General features: G+C 33.1%; 2 protein-coding genes across 3 annotated transcripts in view; one reads left to right on the top strand and one right to left on the bottom strand.

Annotated features, from left to right (window-relative positions):
* Positions 1-10,741, bottom strand: part of LOC126816353 (uncharacterized) — a 43,234-nt gene extending 32,493 nt beyond the window's left edge. The window contains exon 1 of the mRNA XM_050542792.1: positions 10,633-10,741. Coding sequence (XP_050398749.1) covers positions 10,633-10,691 — 59 coding nt within the window. The 5' untranslated portion in view covers positions 10,692-10,741. The remainder of the gene's footprint in view (positions 1-10,632) is intronic.
* Positions 6,711-27,004, top strand: part of LOC126816348 (unconventional myosin-Va) — a 65,333-nt gene continuing 45,039 nt past the window's right edge. For both annotated transcript variants that reach the window (XM_050542784.1, XM_050542783.1), the window contains exons 1-18: positions 6,711-6,896; positions 13,004-13,111; positions 17,242-17,350; positions 17,792-17,848; positions 18,016-18,160; positions 18,928-19,084; positions 20,247-20,377; positions 20,789-20,883; positions 21,229-21,336; positions 21,597-21,703; positions 21,857-21,988; positions 23,165-23,298; positions 23,991-24,072; positions 24,414-24,554; positions 24,781-24,990; positions 25,439-25,665; positions 26,270-26,356; positions 26,689-26,800. In XM_050542784.1, the coding sequence (XP_050398741.1) occupies positions 6,870-6,896; positions 13,004-13,111; positions 17,242-17,350; positions 17,792-17,848; positions 18,016-18,160; positions 18,928-19,084; positions 20,247-20,377; positions 20,789-20,883; positions 21,229-21,336; positions 21,597-21,703; positions 21,857-21,988; positions 23,165-23,298; positions 23,991-24,072; positions 24,414-24,554; positions 24,781-24,990; positions 25,439-25,665; positions 26,270-26,356; positions 26,689-26,800 (2,169 nt within the window). In that variant the 5' untranslated portion in view covers positions 6,711-6,869. The remainder of the gene's footprint in view (positions 6,897-13,003; positions 13,112-17,241; positions 17,351-17,791; positions 17,849-18,015; positions 18,161-18,927; positions 19,085-20,246; positions 20,378-20,788; positions 20,884-21,228; positions 21,337-21,596; positions 21,704-21,856; positions 21,989-23,164; positions 23,299-23,990; positions 24,073-24,413; positions 24,555-24,780; positions 24,991-25,438; positions 25,666-26,269; positions 26,357-26,688; positions 26,801-27,004) is intronic.

Genomic DNA, 27,004 nt, shown 5'->3' with positions numbered 1-27,004 from the left:
AACATATAATACTTAGAATAAGGCTATTATTTAAAAACATATAATACTTAGAATAAGGCTATTATTTAAAAACATATAATACTTAGAATAAGGCTATTATTTATTTTCTGGAGCCGTCAAGCCAGCAAGAGTGTTATTGTCCCTTTAACGTTACTAAAACTAGAATAAAATAACAAAGTTTGATTGGTTAATTTAACTGAAAACTAAAGTAGAAATCTTGCGAGACGTGTAAAATTACGAGAGATAGAAACGTGAAAATTTTGACTATGTAGAGTAATTTCAAAGAAAAGATTCTATTTTGATGGCATATTTTCGGGTTTATGATTATATTTTGAATGGGGGTTCCCGTCGTACATACGAGCAAAGAAAATTTGACAAATTTCTTTGACGGTCTCTTCGAATTTTCTTTGACCGTGTACGAAGCCAGAAATTTATTTGACGGCCTATCGTACACGAGCATAAGTTCCAAATCTTTGACACATTTATTTGACGAAAAGCTATGCATGCCAGCTTTTGTCAAATCCCATATGGCAAATTTCCTCTAAATTTGCCCGTGTACGACGGGCTTATGTTTTCAAATAAAGAAGTAAACAAGCTAAAAAATAACAAGCTAAGAAATGTCGACAGATATTTCGATTGGAATAGTGTAAGTAGTTTTGTTTTAGACGATAGGGTGTGCGTGTCGATTTCTATTTATTTAGCAGACGATGTCACTCGGCATCGTGAGGCGACGGTTATTTACCTTCACCCGTATATAAGTCGAAGCGAAGTAGAAGACGAAAGTCGGACTTCAGCGGAAAAAATGAAATGAAATGAAATGAAATGGGGTTTAACGTCCTACTGTTCTGCTCCTAAACTGAGCTAACGAAGACGGTCATACGCCATACAGTGTGCTATCGAATTCCAACTGCCAAGGGATCTTTTACGCACACGCCAATATGTACACGGGACCTCGGTTTTTCGTCCCATCCGAACGACTAGACAGCTGTCCTTGTCAGGCCCCCCGTCCTGCATCACTGACAAGGGGAAACCACGCCGGAAAATCTGTATGAACTTTCTCGGCCAATGCAGGGATCGAACACCCGACCTCCAGGCTAGCGAGCCAGCGTCTTATCCGCGGAAAATAGTATCGATCCGCATATAAGTCGAAGAGTCGAAGCGGAGTAGAAGACGAAGTATCGACTTAAACCCCTAAAATACAATAACCTTAGCTTTTGTCATCAGAATTTTGGCGTAAAATAATTTGGGCGCCCATACGTTTTCCTCAACCAAATTGGCCCTAGACCCCCCACCCCACACACCTCAGTGACATAATTATGCTACATTAATCTCATTTTTATACGCCCACATGTCGTCACCCTGTTCGTCGGTCCTTCGGCCAGTCAACAATTAGCACGTTATCGCGATACAGGGGGGCAGTCTATAGTTTTTAACAGGATTTTTACAAATTTTGTGTGGAAGTTTAGGGTCATAACAGAGTGAACCATAACGATTTTCAGCGCAGACCTGTAGTTCCTGAGTTATCGGCCTTTTCAGAAATCCATGTAAAGGTGATAGAGGCTACAGTTTTTAACATATTGTTTTCAAATTTGGTGTGAAGCACTGGGGTCATGATAGGACAAATGCTATCTATATTCAGCGTTCCACGACATTCTGTTTCAAATTTGGTGTGAAGCATTTGAATCTGACTGGATGAACCCTGTTGATTTTCCACAATCTAGGACGTTCTGTTCCACAGGTATATTATGTGACCGGGTATTTTTTGAAGGACTCTAGATCCTTATTAAATTTGACCAACATCCAAGTACTCCTTCCGGATAAGCTGTACTGTTGAATTCTGTGATGATGTAGTTTATGCTGTGGGTTGTTGCTGTGTCCCTTTAATGTCCAGGGGCCGGTTGCTCAAAGCTCTGTTATCTTTTAACGATCCGTTAACATGGAGTTAACGGATCATTAACTTTAACGGAGAGAAAGGTTGTTGCTGGAAGCCCCGTTAACTTTAACGTGTAGTTAACTTGGCGTTATATTTAACGGAGGTGTTGGTCTCCGTTATCTGTTTAATGATGGCATTAGTTGGCTGTAGCAAAAAGTCATAGATTACCTATGTAATTTTCTATAGAACATTCTAGAGGGTTGGGCGATGCAGGCCTATTCCATTTTCTATAGGATGAAATTCTATACTATTTTACAGAATTTTGGTGGCCTGTAGGAAATAATGGCCCCATAATTCTGTAGTGCAAATCCCATAATTTTTCCTACAGATTTATGCTAAAATTTCTAAAGGAAAAAATAAAGTATTCTATGGTGTTTTCTGTAGTAAATTCTAGTTATCTTTTTGTCTTTAATCAAGTTTTGTGAACAGACTGCACAGTTAGTTGTCTCACTGTCTTCAGTTTCTTGTTAATACTAACTTCTATGAAGTTGTTATACATGTACATTGAATTCAAAAATTTAAAATTCAGCCAATGAACAAACAGTATTCTCTTGGATTAACTTTAATGAATCCGTTAGCTAACGGATAATGAAATTGACTTTCCAGCAACAGAAATTTAACGGACCGTTAACAAACGACAAGTTACCAAGATAACGATCCGTTAGAGTTTAACGGATCGTTAAAATAACTTAGTTTTGAGCAACCGGCCCCAGGTGTAATGGCTGGCACTGTATAGGTAGGGACTAGGGTCCATGGAGCGATCTTGGGTGTTCCGTGTTTATAATCATGAGATCACCCAGTTTCAGTTGATGGACCGTTTCCTTGATGTCACTGTCGAAACTTATCTTTGGGTCATTAGCGAATCTACTTTCCTGTATGCTTATAAAGGTAGGGGGTCTGTGGTCTATAGTTATGAAATCTTGGCCCGCTACCTGGTTGCAAATTCTTTCCTTCATAGTGACAGTCTGAACTCTCCAGTCTCCTGTAAAAGTGCTTCTCGCTTGATTCCCAAACCGATACAGTCGCAATACGAAGATCTTTATTATAACAATATTGGAGGGCGTCGAGTTTGCTTTGTCGCGCTACAGATTGTATTAGAGCACGACACACCACCATTATTGTCACATTGTCTCCTTACGAATCAAACTAAATCAACGGCCTTGATCAGGTCTACCAAGCCCGGCACATAAAAAGATCCTGTTATAATGCGGCGTGTCTGCAGTGACATGCGCGGCAGTCTGACCAAGTTGTCCACTGTCGACCGTCCTTTCCTGAGCCCGCTTTGATTTTCGTCGACTATAGTCGGTTGCTTTCCAGATGGAGTCATAGTCTGTTTCGTCGATTGGTCGGTTGTTTTCTGTATAAGCTTGTGCACAGTGTGGATAAAAAAAAAACTCCTGCAGAAACGCTGGCGATTGTTTTTTCATTCCTGCTTGCGTCTGCAGATGATCAATACTAGCTAGCATGTTTGTATCTGTGTATTCGTCTCAGTTGTTGTAATTTCTACACTTTCCGTTCAAAGCACTGAACTTCTTGCGTACGCCACCTTGGCGCGTTACAGAATGTCGCCCAGTATCTAGTTCATGCTGTTCGGTGGTATTCCTTGCAACATATACTTCATTTTCAGGTATTGTTTGTGGTTCTCTTCGATTTGGTGACGCTTGCACAGTCCGGTTTATTTCTTTTTGTCACGCACCGCCTTTTGACACGTTGGCGACCTCAATCATAATTATAGTTTTGGGTTCCTTGGTTTTCTTCGTGGTGTCTTTGATATATACTAATACCCATCGTGGCTGCCATATAATTGCGTTGGTGATATCGCTCATTCTGGCATCGATGCTTTCGTCTTCCCCCCACCGAGACATGGAAAATAAGCATAACATAGGTCCACATATTTATATTTACATTCTCTCCCTGTACATTGAAACCAGTAGGGTACCAATGTTAAATCTAACTGCGGCAGCTTAACAGTATGACAGAAAAACCACTATAAGTTAACGTCAATTGATATTCTCGGTAGCAAATAAATTTAATAATTGGGTAGTTTGAAATTTTAAAACTGGAAAATTATTATTTGCCGTGTAAATGAACCATTCGGCCATCCAACCCCCCGGGGCGCACATAATGCATAATACCGATTGAGATTGGTTGGGCGCACACGACCGCAAAAAAACCGACTCCGAAGAAATCTATCATAAGAAAGCCAACTGGAGATTGTAGGAAATTTTCAAGGTCAAATTCACGATGGGGATGAGATTGATTTAAGCCCGCACCAGGCGTGATAATTTTCAAAATTCATACAAGTCGCACTCTAACCCTATTCCGAACTTTCGTTTTTCTCATAAATTATTGTAGGTACGCTAAAGTCGTATTCCTTCCTTCAAATTTTTATATCAAAATATCATAATTCGCCAATATCAAAAATTCAGCCTCAAAATTGAAATTTTCCGTCATTTTCACAGTTCCTCTCCTCGGGTGCAAACCTTATTTTCCAAAATGTTTGGGGGGAGGGGCACCCTAAACCCTTCTCCGAAGGAAGGCGCGCTCCACGGTGCCGTTCGCCCCCACCCCGTTTATTTTTGGGCTATATCCACGGGGCTGCTAATACGAGTGATTGGGGCCGGTAACCGGCCCGGGCTCCCGTGTCGGAGCGGCCCCTTTTACTGACCGCGGAGCCCGGCTCTCCCCCGGAAAAATTTTGAAAAATGAACCCCAAATATGCGATTTGGTGGCATAGCTGATTATAATCTCTGTCAAAAAATATATATCATAAATCGATTAATTTAGGCCAAAACCCCTAATTAATTTACAAAAATCAACCTGTGAAATTATCATATCGTCATATTATTAATTAACGTATTATCAATGTATCGTCAAGAGTCAAGAGAATTTAACTGGTTAAAAAATGGGACTAGTTGAGAAAATTTTGACCATTTGATTAACCAGTTGATGGAGTGGGAGCGGACATGCATAGGCGTACGGGACACAATTCATTTTTGAATTTTTGCAAATGGGAGGCCATTTCCCGCAATTTGAGACCATTCCCGACATCCCAATTCTGTAATTTCATCTCTGAAAATAACGAATTAAAAGACAATATTGGTGTCAGTCATTATAAAATATGTGATAGAGCTCGTTAAATACATCCCAAATATAATTTTAACACAGAGATCATTGCTACGGGAGATGTGTAACAAGCACGTGAAGAAACGGGAAGTTACGTCAAACATGACAAACATGAGTTGTACATAACTGACTGAAGTAACGGGCGGTAACAGATAAACGATCGAATTTCATTTCACTGATAATTACGTTGAAGATGAAAAGTTGTTATATGAGACGATGAGAGGATATCTGACAATTCAAAAAAAAAAGAATTGGCTGTCAGTAGATAAAAGATAACGAACAAATTAGAAAAAATCCGTGCATTACCATGTTTTTATTAAGAACAGAATGAATAAAAACGGGGGAATGCACGGGATTTTTCTACTTTTTCTCGTGTCCCTTATCTGGTGACAGCCAATTCTATTTTTGAATTGTGAGATACCCTCTCACCGTCCCATATAATAACTTTTCAACTTCAACGGAATTATCAGTGAAATGAAATTCGATCGTTTGTCTGTTACCGCTCGTTACTTCAGTCTGTTATATAGAAGGACAACTCGTGTTTGTCATGTTTGGCGTCACTTCCCGTTTCTTCGCGTGCTTGTTACAAGTCTCCCGTAGCAATGATCTCTGTGTTAAAATTATATTTGGAATGTATTTAACCAGTTCTATCACATATGTAATAATGACTGACACCAATATTGTCCTTTAATAAAAATGTCAAGGAATCGTACCGTCTTAAACCTGCACATATTGAAACTACGTGAACCTATGGCACGTACGTAAAGACCCCTACGCGCAAGCGAATTATTGAAATAAAATTAAACCACATGTTAGTCCCGAAATGACCTAGTTTGTGTCGAGTGGACGTTAAACCCCATCTCTCTCTCTCTCTCTCTGGCGCGTATTGTGATAATCAAAGCAATCATATTCATACATATATTAAAGATACATTATGGGAGATCAGATAAAGAGCTGGTATTTCTCTCACTATTATAGTTAAAAACTAGATAATGTAAAGGGAATTTGCTGAAAATTTAAGTCAAATTGACCACCCTGAACCGAGTATTTAGCGATTGAATTTTGGGCCAAGCCTCGATCATCATTACTAAAGTCGGTATGATAAAAAACATAATCTCGATTATCCAGTTTTTGGTTTAATCAGAAGCAGCAGACCGGGTTCTAATCCAGTAAATATCGCAGGCTATCAATGCCATCGAGGGATGTTTATGGTCTGGATAAGTTAATTAATGTCTAATTAATAATTTAGATAAAATTTCAGGCCTAAAGAAAGACCCGCAATTGGCAGATTTAGCTCTTGCATAATGTAGGCCTATGTTTAAGTATTCGGGATATTTCCTTTGGCATGTAATATTTCAATATTTGTTTGTTTACCTCATCATAGATTATCTATGACCTCATTAATTCATTTAATGATTTAGTCGCCGATACATAATTTTGAGACCGACTGCAGTGACTGTACTTATTTTGAGAAGGACTATTTTCTTTTCCTTAGTGGGACCCCCACATTCCTCACATTTAGGCGTCTGTTAGTTCCACCATTCCAGTATCATGACAGATCTGGCCATAATCGTATCGCTATTGTTTTTTTACCTGTAAATTAAAGTTGTCTCCCTTGAAGAAATATCGCGAGACGGGTGGGCGGAAATAGTACACTTGTCGAAAAATGGCCGCGTTGAGTTTAAGAAAGTGAGTGACAGAGGATACTAAGGAATATTAATGTCACTATGAATTTTTGAAGCAATAACCGAACAGAAATACCCAAACGAGCTAATATATTTGTTCCCAAAATTGTGTAAAAGGTGTCGCCATGTCTACCAAGGAGTTATACACAAAGGTAAGCTTTCACGAAGTGGGTTTGTTTTGTTTTACTTTACGGACACTGCCACTACTGGCTTAAGCTTGCTTGAGTTTGTTCCTGACTCACTTCAATAATTAAATATGATTAACCAGTATGATTCTCTTTAGTTATTATTGGAAATAGATAAATTAAATCCCTTCACTGATATGATTATAGTTATCATGTATGTTAGTTTATTGTGTTATTTTAATTTAATAACTGAGTGAGAGCCCAGTTGAGTGAGTGAGTCTGAGTGTGACACTAAATTGAATTGGCTATGATTGGTTTGCTGAGTTTTGGCAAATGTTTTTTTCTCTGTTTTTTTATTTACAATTAATGACTTAGATAGGCCAAGATTGATATACAGACTATTATTATCTAGGAAGGACCACTTTCATTCATGACAATATTATAATATATATATAAATGGATCCCTATATAAATAAGTGTGTTAACAAAAATAGTGTTGATAATTTGTGTTTCAGTTACTCTTCTTTAAATATTTAAATATCAAACCATGCGTACATACTAAATTCATGCATATTCAGATGTTTCGAGTACTGGTAACATTAGTTATTGAATAAAGTTTAGTCACTATATTGTATCATCGAATTTAGCAAGAAAAATCAAAGGCAGCTAGTAAAATTGAACTTAAGATTATATAAGTATGGCACATCGGTGGCATACATTACTTATTGAGTTCTGCAATTAGATATTTGGATAAAAATTTCTTTGAATAATTATGAAATCACAAAACAATCAGGTTGAGGTTTTAAAAACTTTCAATATAACTATGGGTGTTCTTTGAATATTTGACATTTCTAATACAGATATTTTGCCATCTTGTAAGTTTACCATCATGTATGATAGATGAAGATGTGTCAGGTATTCTCTACTTCTAGCTGTTGATCAGCCTATTTGATGTGTAAAGATACTCAAGGTAACAGAATAAATATCAAACAAAACATACTGTGTGATTCGTTTCAATACATGATCATGCTGCTTCATTTTATATCAGATACGATCTGGCAATTTTAAGACAGTTCTAATAATTTGGTCGTGCTATTTTTTGCTTTTAAAATTATGTGTACCAGGTATGTGTATAGTATAAGCTTGAAACACATTTACATACATGTGTGCTAATTTCATAATCCACTTATATTTGTCTCGTAATCATTTAATTTTGTCTTGAGATATCCCCCTAGGAGGAAGCGCATGTATATCCCTAGTAGTAGTACAGGTAGTGGCAATCATTTGTTTTTAGATTGTCATAGAATTGATACAATATGTCTTACTGTTCATCATCCTTACCCAATACAACATATAATATACTTAGTATTAGTCATTCATATTATTTGCTTAATTTGTGTCGTTATATTACACATTCAATTTTAGAAATGTAAAACTACAGTCAAATACAGGCTTAATTTTCAATTTTATTAATAAATTTAAGTTTGATTCTAGCATGATTAATCATTTTATTTAAATACTGAAAGAAGCAGGTCACTTAGACATGTTTATGAATTTGTGTTTCAATTTACCAATACTATAAATGAATTGGCTGTGAATTTAAGTTGATATCTTGATAGACAATTGGTCCCATTTCTTTTAGAAAATTCTAGGTAAAAGAGTAAACCATATAATTTGTTGTAAATAGCCCCATTTAGGCCAAGTGTAATAGGATTAAATGAGTACAGTACTATGTTATTATACAATTTAATTATATATAAACTTATAAGTCACTGACATTGTGTCAATAAAGTTCATATAAACTCTTTGAATAACTTATAAGTCACTGACATTGTGTCAATAAAGTTCATATAAACTCTTTAAATAACAGTTTAACACACAATATCTGACTAGTGTACCTTACACTATATAATATGATACTGATTAGTGATACATGTATATTAGTACTGGTATAACATAAGATACAATAATATTTAAATAATAGTGATAAGAGTGAAAAAGATAACATAGTAAATATATTAATTAAAACATTGACCATACAACACATATTGATAAATTCAGTTTTGTATTATGAATTTTAAAAATTGGCCATTGTAACACAAGGAAATATAATATTAAAAATGAGTATTTGTATATTGGTTTGAAAGACACTTGAAGTATTTTATTACAACAAATACCTAAGTATTACCAGTACTACTCTTTTATGATCAATTAATGAATTATTAATTATAATGGAAAGGGTTAATCAGCTAAATTTACCTGTAAGATAAGGAAGTACATGTACTTAATGATTTGTTTGTCATTAATGCTCCCACTAGTTATTACTCATTCAGATTATAATTAGTTGTAACCTGTAAGTTACTAAGTTAATTACACTTAATAATTTTTCGTCAATCAAATTATTTTCCACAACATTCTCAGTCCATGTGCAATATGGGTAACTAGCATGCTTGTTTTGGATATTGTGTATTCATAAGGTATCATTTGTACCTTTAATACATTACACTACTGATAATCAAATATTGTTTCAAATGTTGAGAAATAATGATACTTGCTAAGGGGGTGTGGTTGGCCTTGATACAAATGTTATGGTTTTGATTGTCACAATATATGTGGCTATTGCCTAACCTTGTTTTTTTTTTCTGGTTCCTCCAGATCAATTCTCAGTTTATGATTACAATTTTCCATAGAGTGTAATGAACAAATTGGGACTAAGTACAGTAGTCTACCTAGAGTCAATCTATATGGACAAGTCTGTATGAAGTAAAAAATCAATAGGGTCCATGTAGTTTACTATATCTCACGTTTTTCTATTATCACCTTAAATTGTTCTCATGTCAGTCAAACCTATTGGTCTTTGATGTAAAGTAATTTACGTTTTGTCAGTACTGAGGTAAAAACTAAGGTGTGATTCTTTCCCATTTCTTGTCACACCTGTTTATACATAGACTGTCATAGGCTTTTGACTCGTGCATACATGTAAGTATAAGTGTATGCTAGGCTTTGTGGATGAAATACCCGAATGAAATATTTTTTAAAAAAAAAACAAGTAGTTGTGTTTTAATATTCATGGCTAAATTAAGTCTTACTCTTAGACATGCAGAAACATTCACCTCATCATGCAGAACCAAACTTTGAGAGAATTAGGTTTTGAATTATTAAGAGAATCTGATCAGTTTTCAACTTCGCCCTTATTTATATCTCAGGTCTTGATTTGGCGTGGAAACTTGCTGTCGGCCATCAGCATATATATTGAAAACAAGTTTTTTAGGCAAGCCTTTTCTGTGCTTGACGCCCAGTTTGCGTATGTACACATTGCTCACAACAATTAAAGGAGAAAGATAAATATATACAATCTTTTTACAAATGTTTCTACACTGGTGTAACTTGGTTGATTTAAGAGTTGTATGAATAGTGTTGAATAGAGAGTAAAGTGCATAGAGTAGAAAGGTTAAACGTTGAATTCACAAATTCAGTATAACTCAGTAAGCTGATTCTATTTTACCATATGAAATGGTCCTGGCAGGATATCGAAATTTGTTATCTTTTATTATAAATCCATAGAATTTTATGTATTAAATTTGGAAGTACTAAATTCAAAACCCTTTTTCAACTATATTCTAATTATACAACAGAAATTACATAATCTATTAAATTATCATTCATGCATGCGATTTAAAATTTTGTAAACTAACATACCTTATTAATGTTATATCAATTAATATTATATCTAATTCTTAAAAGCATGAAGTTGTAAACTTACCTCAGAATTAGATAGTGAATTAGAAATGAAGTCTGAATATCACTTGTCTGCCCTGCCATATATAACTGTTACGAACCTAAGCGATTGTGTTTTATTAAATAGATTCACGGTGAAGCTGGCATGTTGAGCTGAAGTTATGTAAATTCATATAATTTCTACCGTTTGTCTATGCAGTGTAAGGAGCAATTAACTAGAGAAATGGTCTATATATATTCTAAATTAATGAGATAATAATAACACCAAATTGGTGCAATTTAGTCATAAAACAAACCCAGAAATTTATTCTGTTAAATATCACGTCTAACATTAAGAATAATTGGAGGAATATGGCCGTTGTTGATATTGTTTGAGAATATTTTCAATATGGATAAGATTTGGAAGTTTTGGGGTGGTGCCTCTCCCCAGCATCAGTCCTTGTCTGAAAGGGTGATAGAGAAAAGTAAACCTTCCCTGGATAAGGACAGTCCTTACAACAGATTTCAGCTTCAATATGTTTTAAGGAATATTGAGACAGTAGATCGTTATGTGAAGGTGATATTTTGGCTCTAATTTTATTATGTTTCTAGGAGTTTGTATTAATTGTGTAGCCATTGTTCATTGTTATATTATATACTTGCTGTAGCTATAATACAGGATATTATTATACAGCTATTATCTTATACAGGATGCCAACTACTTCTGTACTTCAAATAGTCAAGCATGTATTAACCGGTATTGTAGCATGTTGAAATGATTTACATTAAACTGTCAAAATCTTGAGACACAGTATTCAGTGGTTTTAACATATATAATGAAAATATCTAATTTTAGGTTTATATATACCGGGATATGTACCGTACTTGAGCTTTGTTGTCAGTTCATTTATTTTTATCAGAATATCATCATTTTCAACATTCAGAATAATTTCCATACTTTAGACTTGAAGATGCTTTAAAGGTGAAAAAGCTCCACATTATTTTCACTGGATAAAAAGAATTTATTTAGTTTTCAGACAGAATTTGATCTGTTCTCTAATTGTTTGATGTTCTTTGTACATTCCAGTCATTGCTCTAGTATACTTGACATCAAACAAAGTAAATAGAGTAGTAATATCAGTCCAGATGCCACTTAGTGGTTATATGATGAAGATGAGGAGCATGGCATGGATAATCCAGTATTGGAAATCAATGACGGATGTTCCTAACGAACAACTTTGTTTCCCAGTCATATTATAAATAGAATAACACTGATCATTCCTGATTTCTAAATTAATTACACTAATGGAATAATATAAAAAGATTGTTACTTGTATATACAGTTTAACTAAAACTATTGCATTACTTCACATGAAGGCCATAGAGCTTCACAAACCTGTTAGTGCCCACAGATTAAAGCACAACAGTATTGCAAGACCTTTTGGGGAGTTGGCAGTAGAAATGCTTCAGTATTGAAGCTGGCCTGCAATGCAGTCATGTTATAAACCAGATTGTGTCTTATACATGTAAATAGTAAGTTCAGTGACCTCCCAAAAAATCAAACCACAAGTGGATCTGGAAATTTTATTTATCATGAGAATCTCATTTTACAAGATTTGTTGGAAGAGGAAACAGATTCAGTTGTTACACAAAATAATGGAAACTTCAAAGAGGTTCTGTCCCTTTAAAATAGCCAGTAAAAAAAATAAATACCCTTTATAGATTGCACCATTGAAAACTACATGTTGCTGAAAAGCTGGTGTGACGTAACATTTCAGGACATCCAAGCGCCTCAAAGGTACAATTGATATATAAAGAAAATGATGTATAGAAATGTCTACATCATGTCTTAAAGAGTACTCAGTACAGCAATCTGATTAATACACAGATCCTATTTCATTTTGTTTTTTATAGTTCAAAATTTCGTTTTACTTGTGTTCACTACACTAGGATCTGGAAGAGTTGTTATATAACATGTGTTCTTGTTGATGTGACGAATTAGCCAATAAAACGGTCTGTTACATCGAGTTCTTGGCACGCTCTGCACAGAACTGTGGGTAAACCCCTAGAAATGTCAACACTGATTGATTAATCAATGTCTGACGTCTTAGGGTGAAAAGCCGCTCGCCTGACCCCAAAAGCAACCTCCCAGTACAACTGGTCAGATCTTCATGTAGTGAAGGCCATTGAAAGTATAAAAAAAAGAAACGAAATATAGATCTGTATTTTAATCAGATTGTCAGTACTGCAGACCTATGATGTTAGTTGCCAGAGTTGACGCAGCTGATTTGGTCACGGTGTAAATTCTGTACAGTATTACTACACCAGTAGCACAGCTTACAAGTTCTATTATTCATCAGATTTTAACAACCTTTTATGTTTTGGATATTCTAAACAACTCATTTATATATTTTCAGGGGGCACGGATATGGATTCCTGACAATGATATTGTATGGAGAGCTGCTGAATTAAAGGAGAATTATTCTGGACAGGATGCTGTAGCAATACAGTATGAAGATGGAGAGGTAAAAACAATTTAAATGTCATAAATATTTTCATTAAAGACTTAAAGATGGGTTCCCGCGTACAAACTGGGTGATTTAATTGTATATATGGACCAAAAACATATTCAAACTAATTAATTTGTCATAATTATGCTTCAAATCCTTCTCAAACATTGTAATTGCGAAGGAATGCCCTGCTATTAAAATTCGATCAAACCAGGTCATGTTTACGTCGCGTCTTGGGAGTCAGAGGAGAATTCATTGCATACATAAGACGATGTTGTCCCTAATCGCTTACTATTTATTACAAATATCGAATCCTAATTAAATTCTCGGATTATCCACTAACCGCGTCTTTTTCCGTCATTTTTATCCCAGAAAGTATTGTACGTCGAACTCTTCATAAAGTTTATCAACTTGTACATCAAGCGCTCAATGTTCGCTTGTGACCTTTGACATCAAACGTGCAGAAGTTCTTAATCGTCGGGCTGTTGATTAGTGGAACCCTTACATTTTTGTCCTGTATACGCTCCATGAGTGTTTTTCGGGGAATCCAGTATTTTTCTAGTAAGATTGGATATCTCTACTTTCCATATATACCAAAATTGCCATACTTTTATTGGAAATAACCACCCGATAAATACTTTTCTGGGAACCCATCTTATAAGTTAAGCACAAGAATAAAAATAAATGTGTCAGTAGTTGAATTAAGATGAGATCTTTGGTGAAAATTTTGGAATAGACTGAAGAATATTCAAAATGAAGTGTTGGCATTTTTGTTTGTAGGGACAAATTATGACGCATTTTTCAATCGAGGTCAGCTCGTCAGTTAAAGAATAAATATCTCCTATATTCAAAAGAAGTAGATGTAAATGCTTGACAACAATGCACAATTTGCTTTCTAACTTGTAAAATATTGAACTTAAAGACAAACCAAACAATCAGTATCGGTTTAGCTTTCAATAAGTTTATATAGCTAAGAGTGTCAAATTTTCAGACTTATCCTACATGTAATTAAGGATATTGTTTGTCCAAGCTAATTCTTATAAAATGCTGCATTGTTTTCAGGAAACTTGGAGAGTAAGTAACTATAAGGATGTACGCATGGTATTTTATTGTAGATTGATGAAATATAGATACCATGAATGCAATACCATTATTTTAGTGCTGAGAAATAGATATTTCCAACGCATCATGTATAGAACAGATTATAATATGATTATTGTACTGTTCATCATTTAGTTTTCATTCATATCATTAGTACTAATATTTGTCATTTTTACAATATTGCTATTATTAGTAACAATACTAATCAAATTTCCTATTGATCATTTCTTATATATATCTCCATTTGATGGCTATGACTTAGCAGTGCCAGTTATAAGGGAATTGAACTTCTTCCAAATTTCTAGAAAAAGAAATTGTGTGCTTAAATTTTCAAAGTATTTTGTTGAAATTCTTTTGTGATGATATGTTATTTGAGCGACACCCCATAAGCTGTAGAACCATAAAGGATAATATTCCTTTGTTGTTTTATCTATCATGTCATGAGCTGATTGATTACTTTAAAATTTCCATCTATATTTTATTTTTTCTGGATTAGATTGCAACATGTAGATGAAGTAATTTATTTTATAATGGGGAACACGTATCTTTAAGTTTGAGTTGAAGTAGCTTCAGGGTGAAACATTCACAAATCAGTGCAGATGTAGAGCAAGGACTACCTAGTCAATAGTTCATCTACTAGTACTGAAATATAAAAGGTGACACTCAGACATTTCCCACTACTGACAGGCTGACAAAATACCTGCAAGTCAATGTACACTTTGAAACCAAAAACATTTAGTATTTAGGATTTCTTAGTACATCAGTGATATATATTATTAGCACTGTGAACATTGTTGAAAAAAATCTGAGAGTTGAAATTTGAAGTTGCACTTGTTTGAGGTGAAGTTATTGCCGATCCAAGGATTTTTATATGCTCATATTTAATATTGAAACATGACACTTCAGTTACTGTCACTGTCACCTTGCAAATGCTCTTACACTTACAGGTCCAAGTTTTTATTCCTCAAACTTGCTAGAATTGTTTTGATAAATCAAAAATGTGACTGATGGACAAACCCATTTTAAAAAGCCATGGGGACAAAGATGGAAAGCAATATCTAGACGTTGCTACACTGGTCTGCTATTCCCGAACTTATAGCTTTAATGCAGACACGTGAACGACAGCGTCCAATCAGAGGTTGTGACACAAACACACCCAAATCAAATATGCCGACCTCCACAGAAACCTTGAACTTTGCGACTTGATTATCACAGGTAGACATTTAAGCTGGAAAAAGCGAGACTTGGTATTCGTGATGATCGAGGAATCTGAAAGGAAAGGCTCCCCAGTTGGGTCAATAGCCAATCGAAATTAGTTACAAAATATGCAGGATATTACGTGAAGGGCTTGATAAAATGTGCAGGGTTAAAACTTAAAGTGAGATCAAGCCTTCTATTGAAGATGAAGTATACACTGAAATGAATTGTCTTTTTAAATATAAAAGAGCCATTTTTTGCTGAAAAGACATTAAGATCATTCATCATGTCCATTGATCCGTTTTGATTGAGCATGCTTATTGTTATTGTATTGTTCATAATATTGTTATTTTTTGTCTTGAACCAGTGTAGCCCCAAATATAGACGTCTGCTTCCATTTTTAAATGGTAGTTCTAGAACAGTATGTATGTTCACTGTTAAATGATGATCGTTTGTTAAAATACAACAATTTGATTTAGTTTTCTTTTCCAGAAATTTGCATGAGTTATATTCTTAAATGTGGTTAAACCTTTTAATTGTTCATATTAACAATAAAACTACTGCATGTAATTTAAAGTTCAGATTTAATTACGATATATTCGTTGATTAAGTATTTTTCATTTGAAGGTTTTTTTAAACTTTCAGTGTGTAGGGTTTGAAAGGGGGATGATCCTACATATAAGTTTATTTTTTATTGTCACAATTGGTTCATATGGCACCTTACTGAATACAACATTTTCATTAAAGATAATGTGACAAAATATTTCTATTTATCAAATGGCCTCACAGGAATTTGTCGAACTCCAAGGCTATTATGTGGTAAACCGACTCACTGGGATACTGTCATGGTCTTTTATTGTCTTAAGACCTTTACCTTTATTTGATTCCTTTGACTTCATTGCCCTCTTTTGGGTGGTTTCTTTTACAAATTTTGCCAGTAAAAGTTTTAGATACCATGGGTGCAAAATGTTTTTGTTTGGAGCTACAATAAGTAGTTTATTATAATTGATCAAAGCCTATGGTAGAAAAATCCCACGAGGATGCAAATACTGGTACATGTACCTTACAAAATAATGTGATGAGAAAATAAATCATTCTTTATCCAGATTGACTAATGAGTTACATGTATAAAATTTATTGGACCGGTTCATATCTTAAATGTGACAAATCATATATATAGACATGTTAAACATGAGGATAAGATTCACTATTATAGTTGCTAGTGATTGTTATCAATAAAGTTATATTATTATTATTAATTCATTGTTTTCCTCTCACTTAAACAAGGTTAGATACCGTGTTGACATAATGAATCATAATGATAATATACTTGATTTGTAGCTATCAGCTTATATATTATTATAGATAATCTGTCTGTGGGGAAAATTTCCTATTTTCTATTCACATAGGAGTAAGAAATTTCAATAAATCTACCAAACATGTACAAATCTGGTTTATTATAATGCCTACCATACTCATTTAATCAGTAAGATATTCTAACAGGCTCAAATATGAGTCCATGCAAGTCTTGAACTGACAGAATCTAGCATGTTTAAATATAATAGTTTTGAGTTTTAAAGTCTATTTCTCAAATTATTGTCATAAGTTGATTATTTAATTATAAGGATGAAATAAATCATAAATCATAAAAAAGGGAAATGAATGTTGTTTTTTTTATTTTTTTTTTTATTATAGATATATATAGTGTACATGTACACATGTATGATATGTGTAGCTATTTTCTGATCGTCTATAATTGCAAACCTATATTTTGTAGATTCAGATTGTTGCTCTTTTTATACCATCACTGGTTAAACTTAAATGAATGATTTATTATACTTTAACAGGATTCTAAACTGAAAATCGATAAGGAAAATTTACCACATCTACGAAATCCTGATATTTTGATAGGAGAAAATGATCTGACATCTCTAAGTTACCTCAATGAACCAGAAGGTAAGTTGTATTCTGTAATTCAATAGTCTTCATACCCTACTGCCCATGGTTCGGACAGATTGAAGCATTTTCAGTCTTTGTGACATATGTTGTTATGCATGAAACAGGGTATGCTTATTCTGTCGAGAACATCAGATGCCATTTCGATGTATTTTGATGTATTTGGAAGATCCAAATCTTTGCTAACAATGAATATTATATAACTTTTGTACTCTCACGAAAGTATGATTTTTAAGGATTATCATTTTTAGGATTAAGTTAGTTAGCTTTTTATTAATAACGCTTCGTAATTTAGCTGCAATTATATTCATTTATGGCTGTAAGTGTAAGAGCCTCACAAATTATATAAGGAATATGAACCAACAAGTTTTAAAAGGAGTTACAATGATTTTATTTGTAGAATAATGATAAAATGAGTTCAATCTATGCAATTTCTTTCAGTTCTGTATAATTTAAAACTGAGGTTTTTGGATTCAAATTTGATCTACACATATTGTGGTAAGTTTTTTGTGGTATATATTTTATGATCTTTGACTGCAATTCATCTACATGTACATATCTAATCTATATACAAATTCATTATTTTTGATCCATGATGCATAATAATTTTAAATCATACATAATTGGTTCTTTTATGTCTTTGCATTATATTGTTGCTATTCCAGGTATTGTGTTAGTGGCCATTAACCCGTATGAACAACTGGATATTTACAGCAATGACATCATTCAAGCTTATAGTGGTCAAGATATGGGGGCTATGGACCCTCATATTTTTGCAGTGGCTGAAGAAGCATATAAGCAAATGTCACGGTGTGTTACATTTTTAAAACTAACCAAAGTATTGATTTGCAAATAATCTGTGAAACTTAGTTGTCTTATCATAACTCAAAATGGTATTCCCAAATACAAGTTGAGGTTAATCAGTCTTTTCACTTGGCATCCAAAAAAACACCAACCCATGTTTAAGTATCCAATTCAATCTCAATTTTTTTTAAGGTACAGCCTATTTCAACATTTGAGCCATTTGGAAATGATCACCAAATCTGTTTATGAGGGTTGCGTAACTCATTAAAGCGTTTGCCTCCATTTTTTCATTGAGTAACCTGATAAATGCACAACAATAACCTATAGAATTTTATTACATGCTATAGAACAAACAATTCAGTATGATGGTATTTTACTAAGTTGGTAGTTACTGAATTAACCAGTTTTATTTACTCGAGTTTATTTTAGGACTTCTCCTTCAAATGTTTTTTTTAATTTATTAACAGTAAAGCTCTGTTTAGTCATTGCTCAAGCATATCATTTTGCAATTGTAGACTCCTAAATTATTTAGATGTGGTTTAAGGGTTGAGAGCGAGACATGAAATATGATATTGATACCAAACAAAATTTCAGTGAACAATAATTCCTGGATGTCTTTTTGTGGCAACTTACATACTATAAATATAAGAGGTTAAGAATTTACTTTGCTATACATATTAAAGTAATTTCATTATCATCAGGCATAGATTTTTATCATAGTAATAAATTTCATACTCTTTGAAATTATATAAGAATTCTGTCTTTAACTTCAGTTTTGAAAAGAACCAGTCTATTATTGTATCCGGTGAAAGTGGTGCTGGTAAAACTGTGTCTGCTAAATACGCTATGCGATTTTTCGCTACAGTGGGTGGGTCCCAAACAGAAACACTGGTTGAAAGAAAAGTATTGGCATCAAATCCTATCATGGAGGTTTGTAGTATTTCGATGATATTTTGATGTGTCCACTATTTGCTTTTCAGATAACCTCTACTCAAATATTTGAAGAAAGACTTTAAAGTCATCCTTCATTCAATATATGCCATGTGTGCATAATCTCTTTTAAGATAAAGCAGAACATCATAGAAGAATGTTTATTTACCACTTTGTGTGATCAATATTGAACAGTAGATAGTTTAAAACATATTATGCTTAGGAACATGCTGAAGTGACAATATTTACCTGAAATTGCATTAACATTTGTTTCAAAATATGTTTAAAATTGAATGTACATAAACTTAAAGTGCCTTGCATATGCCGTGTGAACACTGTATGTGATGTAATTAAATCATAAATATTAATTTGTGTGTTAAAAAAGGTGCAGGTAAGGGTAGTGTCGATAGTTTAAGATGACAAAAACTAAGTTATTAAATTATGAATATTGACATAAATATGTGTGTTGGGAAAGGTGTAAAAATAACGTGGATAGTTTAAGATGACAAAAACTAAGTTTTTAAACCATAAATATTCACAAACTTTTAATGTATGTGTTGGAAAAGGTGTGGGTAAGAATAGTGTTGATAAAGTTATTGATATCATCTACATAATGATAGGTGTTCAGATGGATAGAGGAGTGCTTGTCAAATTGTCATTTGTTTGGACGTGCTATTGTTAACAATTACCTACTAATGATCTCTGCTAGATGATAAGAACTCTCTGATTCATGTTTGCTTGGTGTCTATGACATTTTATTTTTACACTAGGAAATTGATTTTCTACTTGGCACATCTACAACATCAATAACAATAATCTTATTTTACTCCACAACAAAATTGACATTTTCATTCTTCACTTGACATTCTGTTTTAGTGCCTTAATCTTATGAAAAATAATTTATTTCTGATTTTTTGCATGAGCTATCAGCTAACACTCACTGCCATATTGTACATGCAACAGTCTCAAAATCAAAACCACATGAATGACATAATATAAATTCAAAATTGCATCTTTTGGGGAATATGCTGTTATTAGATATGCACCTTCTACAATATTTGAAAAAACATAATGGGAACATCTGCTAGAAAACACATTATTACTTGATTAACATATATCTAATGCATTTCTCACATATAATTCCAATATTTATTTTGTTTAGGCTATTGGTAATGCAAAGACCACCAGAAATGACAACAGCAGTAGATTTGGAAAATATATTGAACTGGGCTTCAATCGTGCAAATTCCATTATTGGTGCTCATATGAGGACATATTTATTAGAAAAATCAAGGTACACATATCAGAGTATATATATGTAAATTTTATGGCATAAAGCAAGAACCCCAAAACAAAAAATCTGAGTTGTGACCATCTGTCGTATTTTATTCTTATTGATAGGTTCTTTGTTTATACAGCTCAACTCATACATTAATGAACTTGATTAAAATTCTGTTTGAAGTCATTAATTTCGTGTCTTAGTTAGGTTTCCACTGGGTCAGTTGCATTAATTTTTCAAAGTTTTCTTGGTTTATTGTATTTTATGCCCAGTTAGATACCGGTATTTCCTATATTTGAAAATGTATTTTGAAAAGTCTAGTAGTATGCCAGTAATTACACTATTGAAAAGATAAATTGGGACACATTTTCTCCATCAACATGCATCAGTATTATACAATGATCACCTATTTTGACATTTTTCCAGGGTTGTATTTCAAGCCCAAGATGAAAGAAATTATCACATTTTTTATCAGATGTGTGCTTCAGCAAAATTACCTGAGTTTAAGAAAATGGGACTGAGTAAGTTAAATATTTGTGTTTGGAAATTAGTTAAAAATATTTCTTTTGTTTCAGTACATATCCTGATACAAGAGTAAGGATATGATATGCAGAAAATTGGAGAATCATTTGGACAATGAAAATATATTATGAACGTTGTAATTAAGGACGGATTGTCAAAAGGTTTAATGAAATGTTTGTTTATCAAGCATTGACTTGAACTTTTACAAAAATAGTAATATTGATAATAAAACTGTATAATTATATCCTACTACTGTGGGGTCATACTACCAGCATATTCCAGGCATGCAAAATGTTTGTTTTTATACTTTTAATTCTGATTTATAATTTTTATACCTTCAACAGAAAATGCAGATGACTTTTTCTACACTGCTCAGGGTGGTGCTCCAGAAATAAATGATGTCAACGATGCAGAGGATTTAATCAGTACTAGGGAAGCAATGACCACACTAGGTAAAAATCTTAGTTTTGAAAAAATCTGTAAAGCTTAAAAAATTAGTAATTTTTCTTTAACCGAAATTACAAAAAAGTTGGACTTTGATTATAAATAACTAAGAAATAGGTTCAGATATGATGAAATTGTTATATTTAGTTTTTAATATTTTTCCTCAGGTCTCAAGCAATATTAGGTCATCTGAAAGTGTGATGTCTAATGGCCTGGAAAATGACTATCAAGAAATATACCTTTAATATACATACTTTTCTGGTTTTAGGTTTAAGTGAACAACAACAAATGGTTATATTTCAAATTTTGGCAGCTGTTCTACATTTTGGTAATGTTTCTATACAGGAATGTGAAGGAGAAACATGTGAGATACCTGTAAGTTAATGTATTAAATATAAATCACAGATAACAAGATTGTTCTTAATTTGCATTTTAGTATTGCTTTGAGTTCCATATTGTATTTTGTTTTGGCTTAAATTAAACTATTTTCACTTTATAATAATACTGGATAATGTTACATGATTTCAGGATAATGATATACCGTTAAAGTATATGTGTAAATTACTGGCTATAGAAGAATCCCAGATGAAGATGTGGTTATGTAATAGAAAGATTCAAACAGTTAATGAAACACTCAATAAACCACTTACAGAGAGTCAGGTATATTTGTTACACATAAATGATGAATTATGTATAATACTTTATCATAATGAACCATATTTATTTTCATTTAAATTTCTGGCTTTAAACATTTTACAGTCAATATCCAATGTAGATGGGTTTTACAGCCAAGATCTGCCTTATTGATAGTGTCATTTGGGATTTGTTCCACTACAGATTGAATTGATCAGGAAATATTCTCGGCAATACAAACTATAAGAATAATTTGCATAGTTACAACATTTTACTATGGGCTATAGTTAACTAGGTCTATTAACTATAATCTTTTGACTGGAGCCCGTTTGGGTCAGACCAACCAAGCTTATCGATGATGCTGTCAATATTTAAACTTGTATTTTGTGTGCAGACAGGTTACTCTTTTCTTAATAGCATGCTTAAATCAAATACATGTATCAAAACTCCAGAAGATTTCGAATAACAGAAACCCATAATCCACCCAAGTAAGACATGTTGATATTACTGTCTTTTAATCTTAAATCTTGACTTGTTTTCAAGGGGACAAGTCTGTAACTCAGTATCATCCACAGTCTTCAACATTTCAAACACAACTTATTGGTCAATTTAAATCAACATTGATGTTGTTATCTTACCGTGAAAAGATGGTCTTCTAAAATCCAGAATTTAAGACAAAATGAAAATTTTAAATTGTGTGCCAGAATGCTTTTGAGTGCCATTTGTAATGAAGCGACTCTATGAACTAGGCTAAACATATCCCACAGGAGAATACTACAGGGGGTAGACTGGAATAAACAGCCGCAGAAGACTACCATTCAATTTGGACTCTTCTATAGCCAAACATAACTGATTAGAAATTAGAGTAAAACCTGAAATTCTTATTACATTATTATATGCGTTGCAACCCATTTGTGTCGATTTCTAGGTGCCAAAGAATAGAGATTAGCTCCTTTAAAGTGCAATCCTTTGATCGATGTTAAAATTGTCCACAATTGGCATCCAAACCTCATGCTCATTGATTTTCAAACCCAAATTTATGTGACACATTCCTTGTCTGTCTGAATTTTTCTGTGAAATCAATGATGGGTGTCCGGATGGAGAATATGAATTAACTAATACATGTTAATGTCTAGTGTTAAAAAACATATTTAACAAATGTTATAAATAACTCGTCCTCGTCTTCTGCTTTTTCTCCAACAGGCGCGAGATGCAAGAGATGCCCTAGCTAAACATATTTATTCAAATTTATTTAACTGGATTGTAACACAAGTCAACAGAGCTTTACATAGTGCATCTAAACAACATAGATTTATCGGAGTTTTAGATATATATGGGTATGTATGTAACTTAACAATCCACGTATTTAAGACAGAAACAAACTAAAAGCTGTTGTATATTTGTTTGATGGTCTTAATCAAGAGACATAAATCACTTTCAGTGCTGAGAAAGCCAAAACAAACAGCAAGCGTCTTGATATCTCTTTACTTCAGTTGTATATTTATTGTAGGCTTAGGGTTGGTTATTGTTGTGCTTTTGACTATAAACCTGATACTGAAGAATTCATAGGTTTGATACAGTGATTGTTTATGACATGACATGTAGTAGGACTACCTGGCTAAACTTTCTTTGGTTTGCTCACACTGATATAAGATCCATGTTGCCACATTAATTATTGAAATAAAGAATAACTGTATTGCAAAAGTCTTCGTGAACATAAGTACAGTAGACATGCCATACATGGTATACTGCCTTAATTTACTTTATTAAAAGGAGTAATGTCTTAATTTGTTTGAATATAAAAAAGAAAACAATTGTGGCTTGAAATGCAATTTCTGTAGATAATGTTTTGTGTTTGTTGTAAAACTTCCCTTAAACTTAAAATGATATGTTAGCCTAATATGTTATTCCCATTATAACCTGGTTGTGATCAGTAGATGATGTTAAACCCCATTTCCTTATTTACAAACATAAATATATCATTAATGCATATATAATATTAATGTCCCCCCAAAAACTATGTTTTCAGATTTGAGACATTTGAAATAAATAGTTTTGAACAGTTTTGTATTAATTATGCTAATGAAAAACTGCAACAGATATTTAACATGGTAAGTGCTTCTTTCAGTGTTTCAGAATTTACTGACATATAGTTAATCAATGAAAAATGAAACTCTTAAATGTCTTAAGTCTTAAATATGAACTGACAGTGTAGGTAGGAATACTGCACAAATAACAATGAATGAACAAACAATACAGCACAGATATCACAATTGTACTTTACAGAAAAGATATAAAACTGTGATATTTACTAAAACAGATGCTTTTTTTATTTCCTATGACTTTACATAAGTGAAATTATAGAATACTCAAATTTGAGTTGTCTCCCCTTAGACCACGACACCCACCAAGGCCCAGTATATTATGTAGTACATGTTATTTATTATTACAGCATGTATTTAAACTAGAACAAGAAGAATATGTTAAAGAAGCGATAGAATGGAGTTTTATAGATTTCTATGATAATCAACCATGTATAGATCTGATAGAAAGTAAACTGGGAATATTAGATTTATTAGATGAAGAATGTAGAGTAAGTTTGAGTTTTCATATAGGAATATCATATGGTAAAAAAACTTGCTGAAAACTTGACTCATTATCATATGTATTCTTTACTGGGCTATAATGGATTGCTTACATAAATATAGGCCTACAACTTATGAACTACTATATTTGTTTGTTTTTGAATAGTTTTTATTTGATTTTAAGATAGAAATTTCTTAATTGTGTTTAAATTCTTTTTACTGTTCTTATTTCAGATGCCTAAAGGTTCTGATTCCAACTGGTGCCAAAAATTATATGACAAACATCTGGGAAAATCGAGACATTTTAACAAACCTAGAATGTCTAGAACAGCATTTGTCATCATTCATTTTGCTGATCAGGTCACTTACACAGCTGATGGCTTTCTAGAGAAAAATCGAGACACTGTTTTAGCAGAACAAATTAACATACTCAAAGCTAGTGAGGTAAGTAGTTTTGTTGTTGTTGTACTATATTTCTAAGCACATTTTTCTAACCAGTTCAGGTTTTCTTGCTCTGTTAATTGACTTCCTATATCAATGTGACATTTACAAATCAAAATCCAATACTAAATTAAGTTTTAAGGACAATTCTCAAGGATGCACCATGAAATATATATATTTATTTATATTTTTTAATGAAGTGTATAGAATTAATTCCCACCAATAACACTACTTTCACTTTAAGGAGTATATTTTATTCATTTGGTTTTGTTGTATTATGTTTCTGTTAACCGACAAATATACGTATAACCGTGTATGTTATTATAGATTTTTGATTCATTCACTGAACATAAATGCTGACATCTAAGTCATGCTTTAGTTAGAAAATGCATTGTTCTATATTTTATAATTAGTTAATTGTTAGTCAAGAGAAATAATTTTATGTTTTTAGATTGAATTAGTTGGAGAGCTGTTTTCAGAAGCAGTTGATAATAAGAAAGGAAGAGGTGTTAATGTTGCACCTATAAAGCAGCAGCCTAAAGCTGGTAGTAAACAGCATAAGCAAACAGTTGGCACACAATTCAGAGAGTCTTTATCATTATTGATGGGGACACTTAATGCTACAACACCACACTATATCCGATGTATCAAACCCAATGATGAGAAATGTGCTTTTTCGTGAGTTATTCTCAAATATATTCCCAAAATTGTTGATCCTTAAATGTTTGATATTTTACAATGAAAAATTTGGGAATTCATCTTCAGTCGTAACACCTTTTTCCATTAAAACAAGGGTCTCCAAGCTTTTAGCCCAAGGGCCACAAAGATCAACACAGGAGGGCCCAGAAGTCATAACCTCAAAAGGACAGACCCCCCCCCCCCTTCCCTTTCCCGCAGCTAAAAACAGAAGGTAACAATCATAAATTGTGAATGAGACACCTGAAGGTAACAATCATAAATTGTGAATGAGACACCTGATGTTTTTTGCAATCCCAAAAAGTTGTCATATCGGGGTTAAATGAATAGGCTAACAGAAGGAGCACATCAATATTATTGACTAAATAAGAACAGACTCAAAACTGGTTGTATGTGACCTGCAGGTTGCGACCCCTGCATTAAAACATGTAAGAGAGATTTATATCCTTTAGGTTACTGACCATCAGTTTCGAGAATTGAACTATATTTGGATGCCACCATAGTATATCTTCTGATTAGAAATAAAAGAAAGACACTTGTTAAAATAGTCTTCAATATTAAAGTTTTTAATTTTGGTTTATTATAGATTTGATCCTAAGAGAGCTGTGGAACAACTAAGAGCCTGTGGTGTTTTAGAAACTATTAGAATCAGTGCAGCAGGTTATCCATCAAGGTAAACACATATAAAACAAGTTTATCTAATAATGCTATTTCATGCAACAATGCTATTCGGAGTACTTAATTGAAAGTTCCAATCTTGAATTCTCAGAATTCAAGAGATAGTGACCAGAATATTGAGTGTAAAGGGATGTGCTAATATTCTCCACTAATCACTAAAGCTGAAACACATTTATTGTGTTTGATTACATATGTCACTCTGACAACTTTACTTAATGCCACTGGATTACAGTTCTTTCGATTTGTAACATCCAATTTGTATATCCAATTTCAGACACCCCTAATTTATAATAGAAATGGATTAGAAATGTAATTGTATGTTTTCAGATGGACCTATCCAGAATATTTCCAGAGATATAGAGTATTAGCTAAAGCTAAACAGATTATTAAAGGAAATATGAGAAAAACTTGTGAATCTATTATGCCAGATCTTATTGATGTAAGCATATTTGTAATTTTATGTGAGATAAAAATAAGATACTACAAATTTACTATATAAATGACCAAGGTATAAATGGTGAAAGACATTCTAGATAAGCCAGGGTGTACTTATTCTACATAGTACACCATTTTGTACGTTTATTTTCTGTATTTTAATGATACATTATTTTGTGATCTATTTGTGTAAGTAATAACATAATGG

This window comes from Patella vulgata, chromosome 3 (genome assembly GCF_932274485.2).
Source record: "Patella vulgata chromosome 3, xgPatVulg1.2, whole genome shotgun sequence".
Classification (NCBI taxonomy): Eukaryota; Metazoa; Mollusca; class Gastropoda; family Patellidae; genus Patella; species Patella vulgata.
The sequence above is the reverse complement of the archived record's forward strand: the minus strand, read 5'-3'. Positions and strand labels throughout refer to the sequence as shown.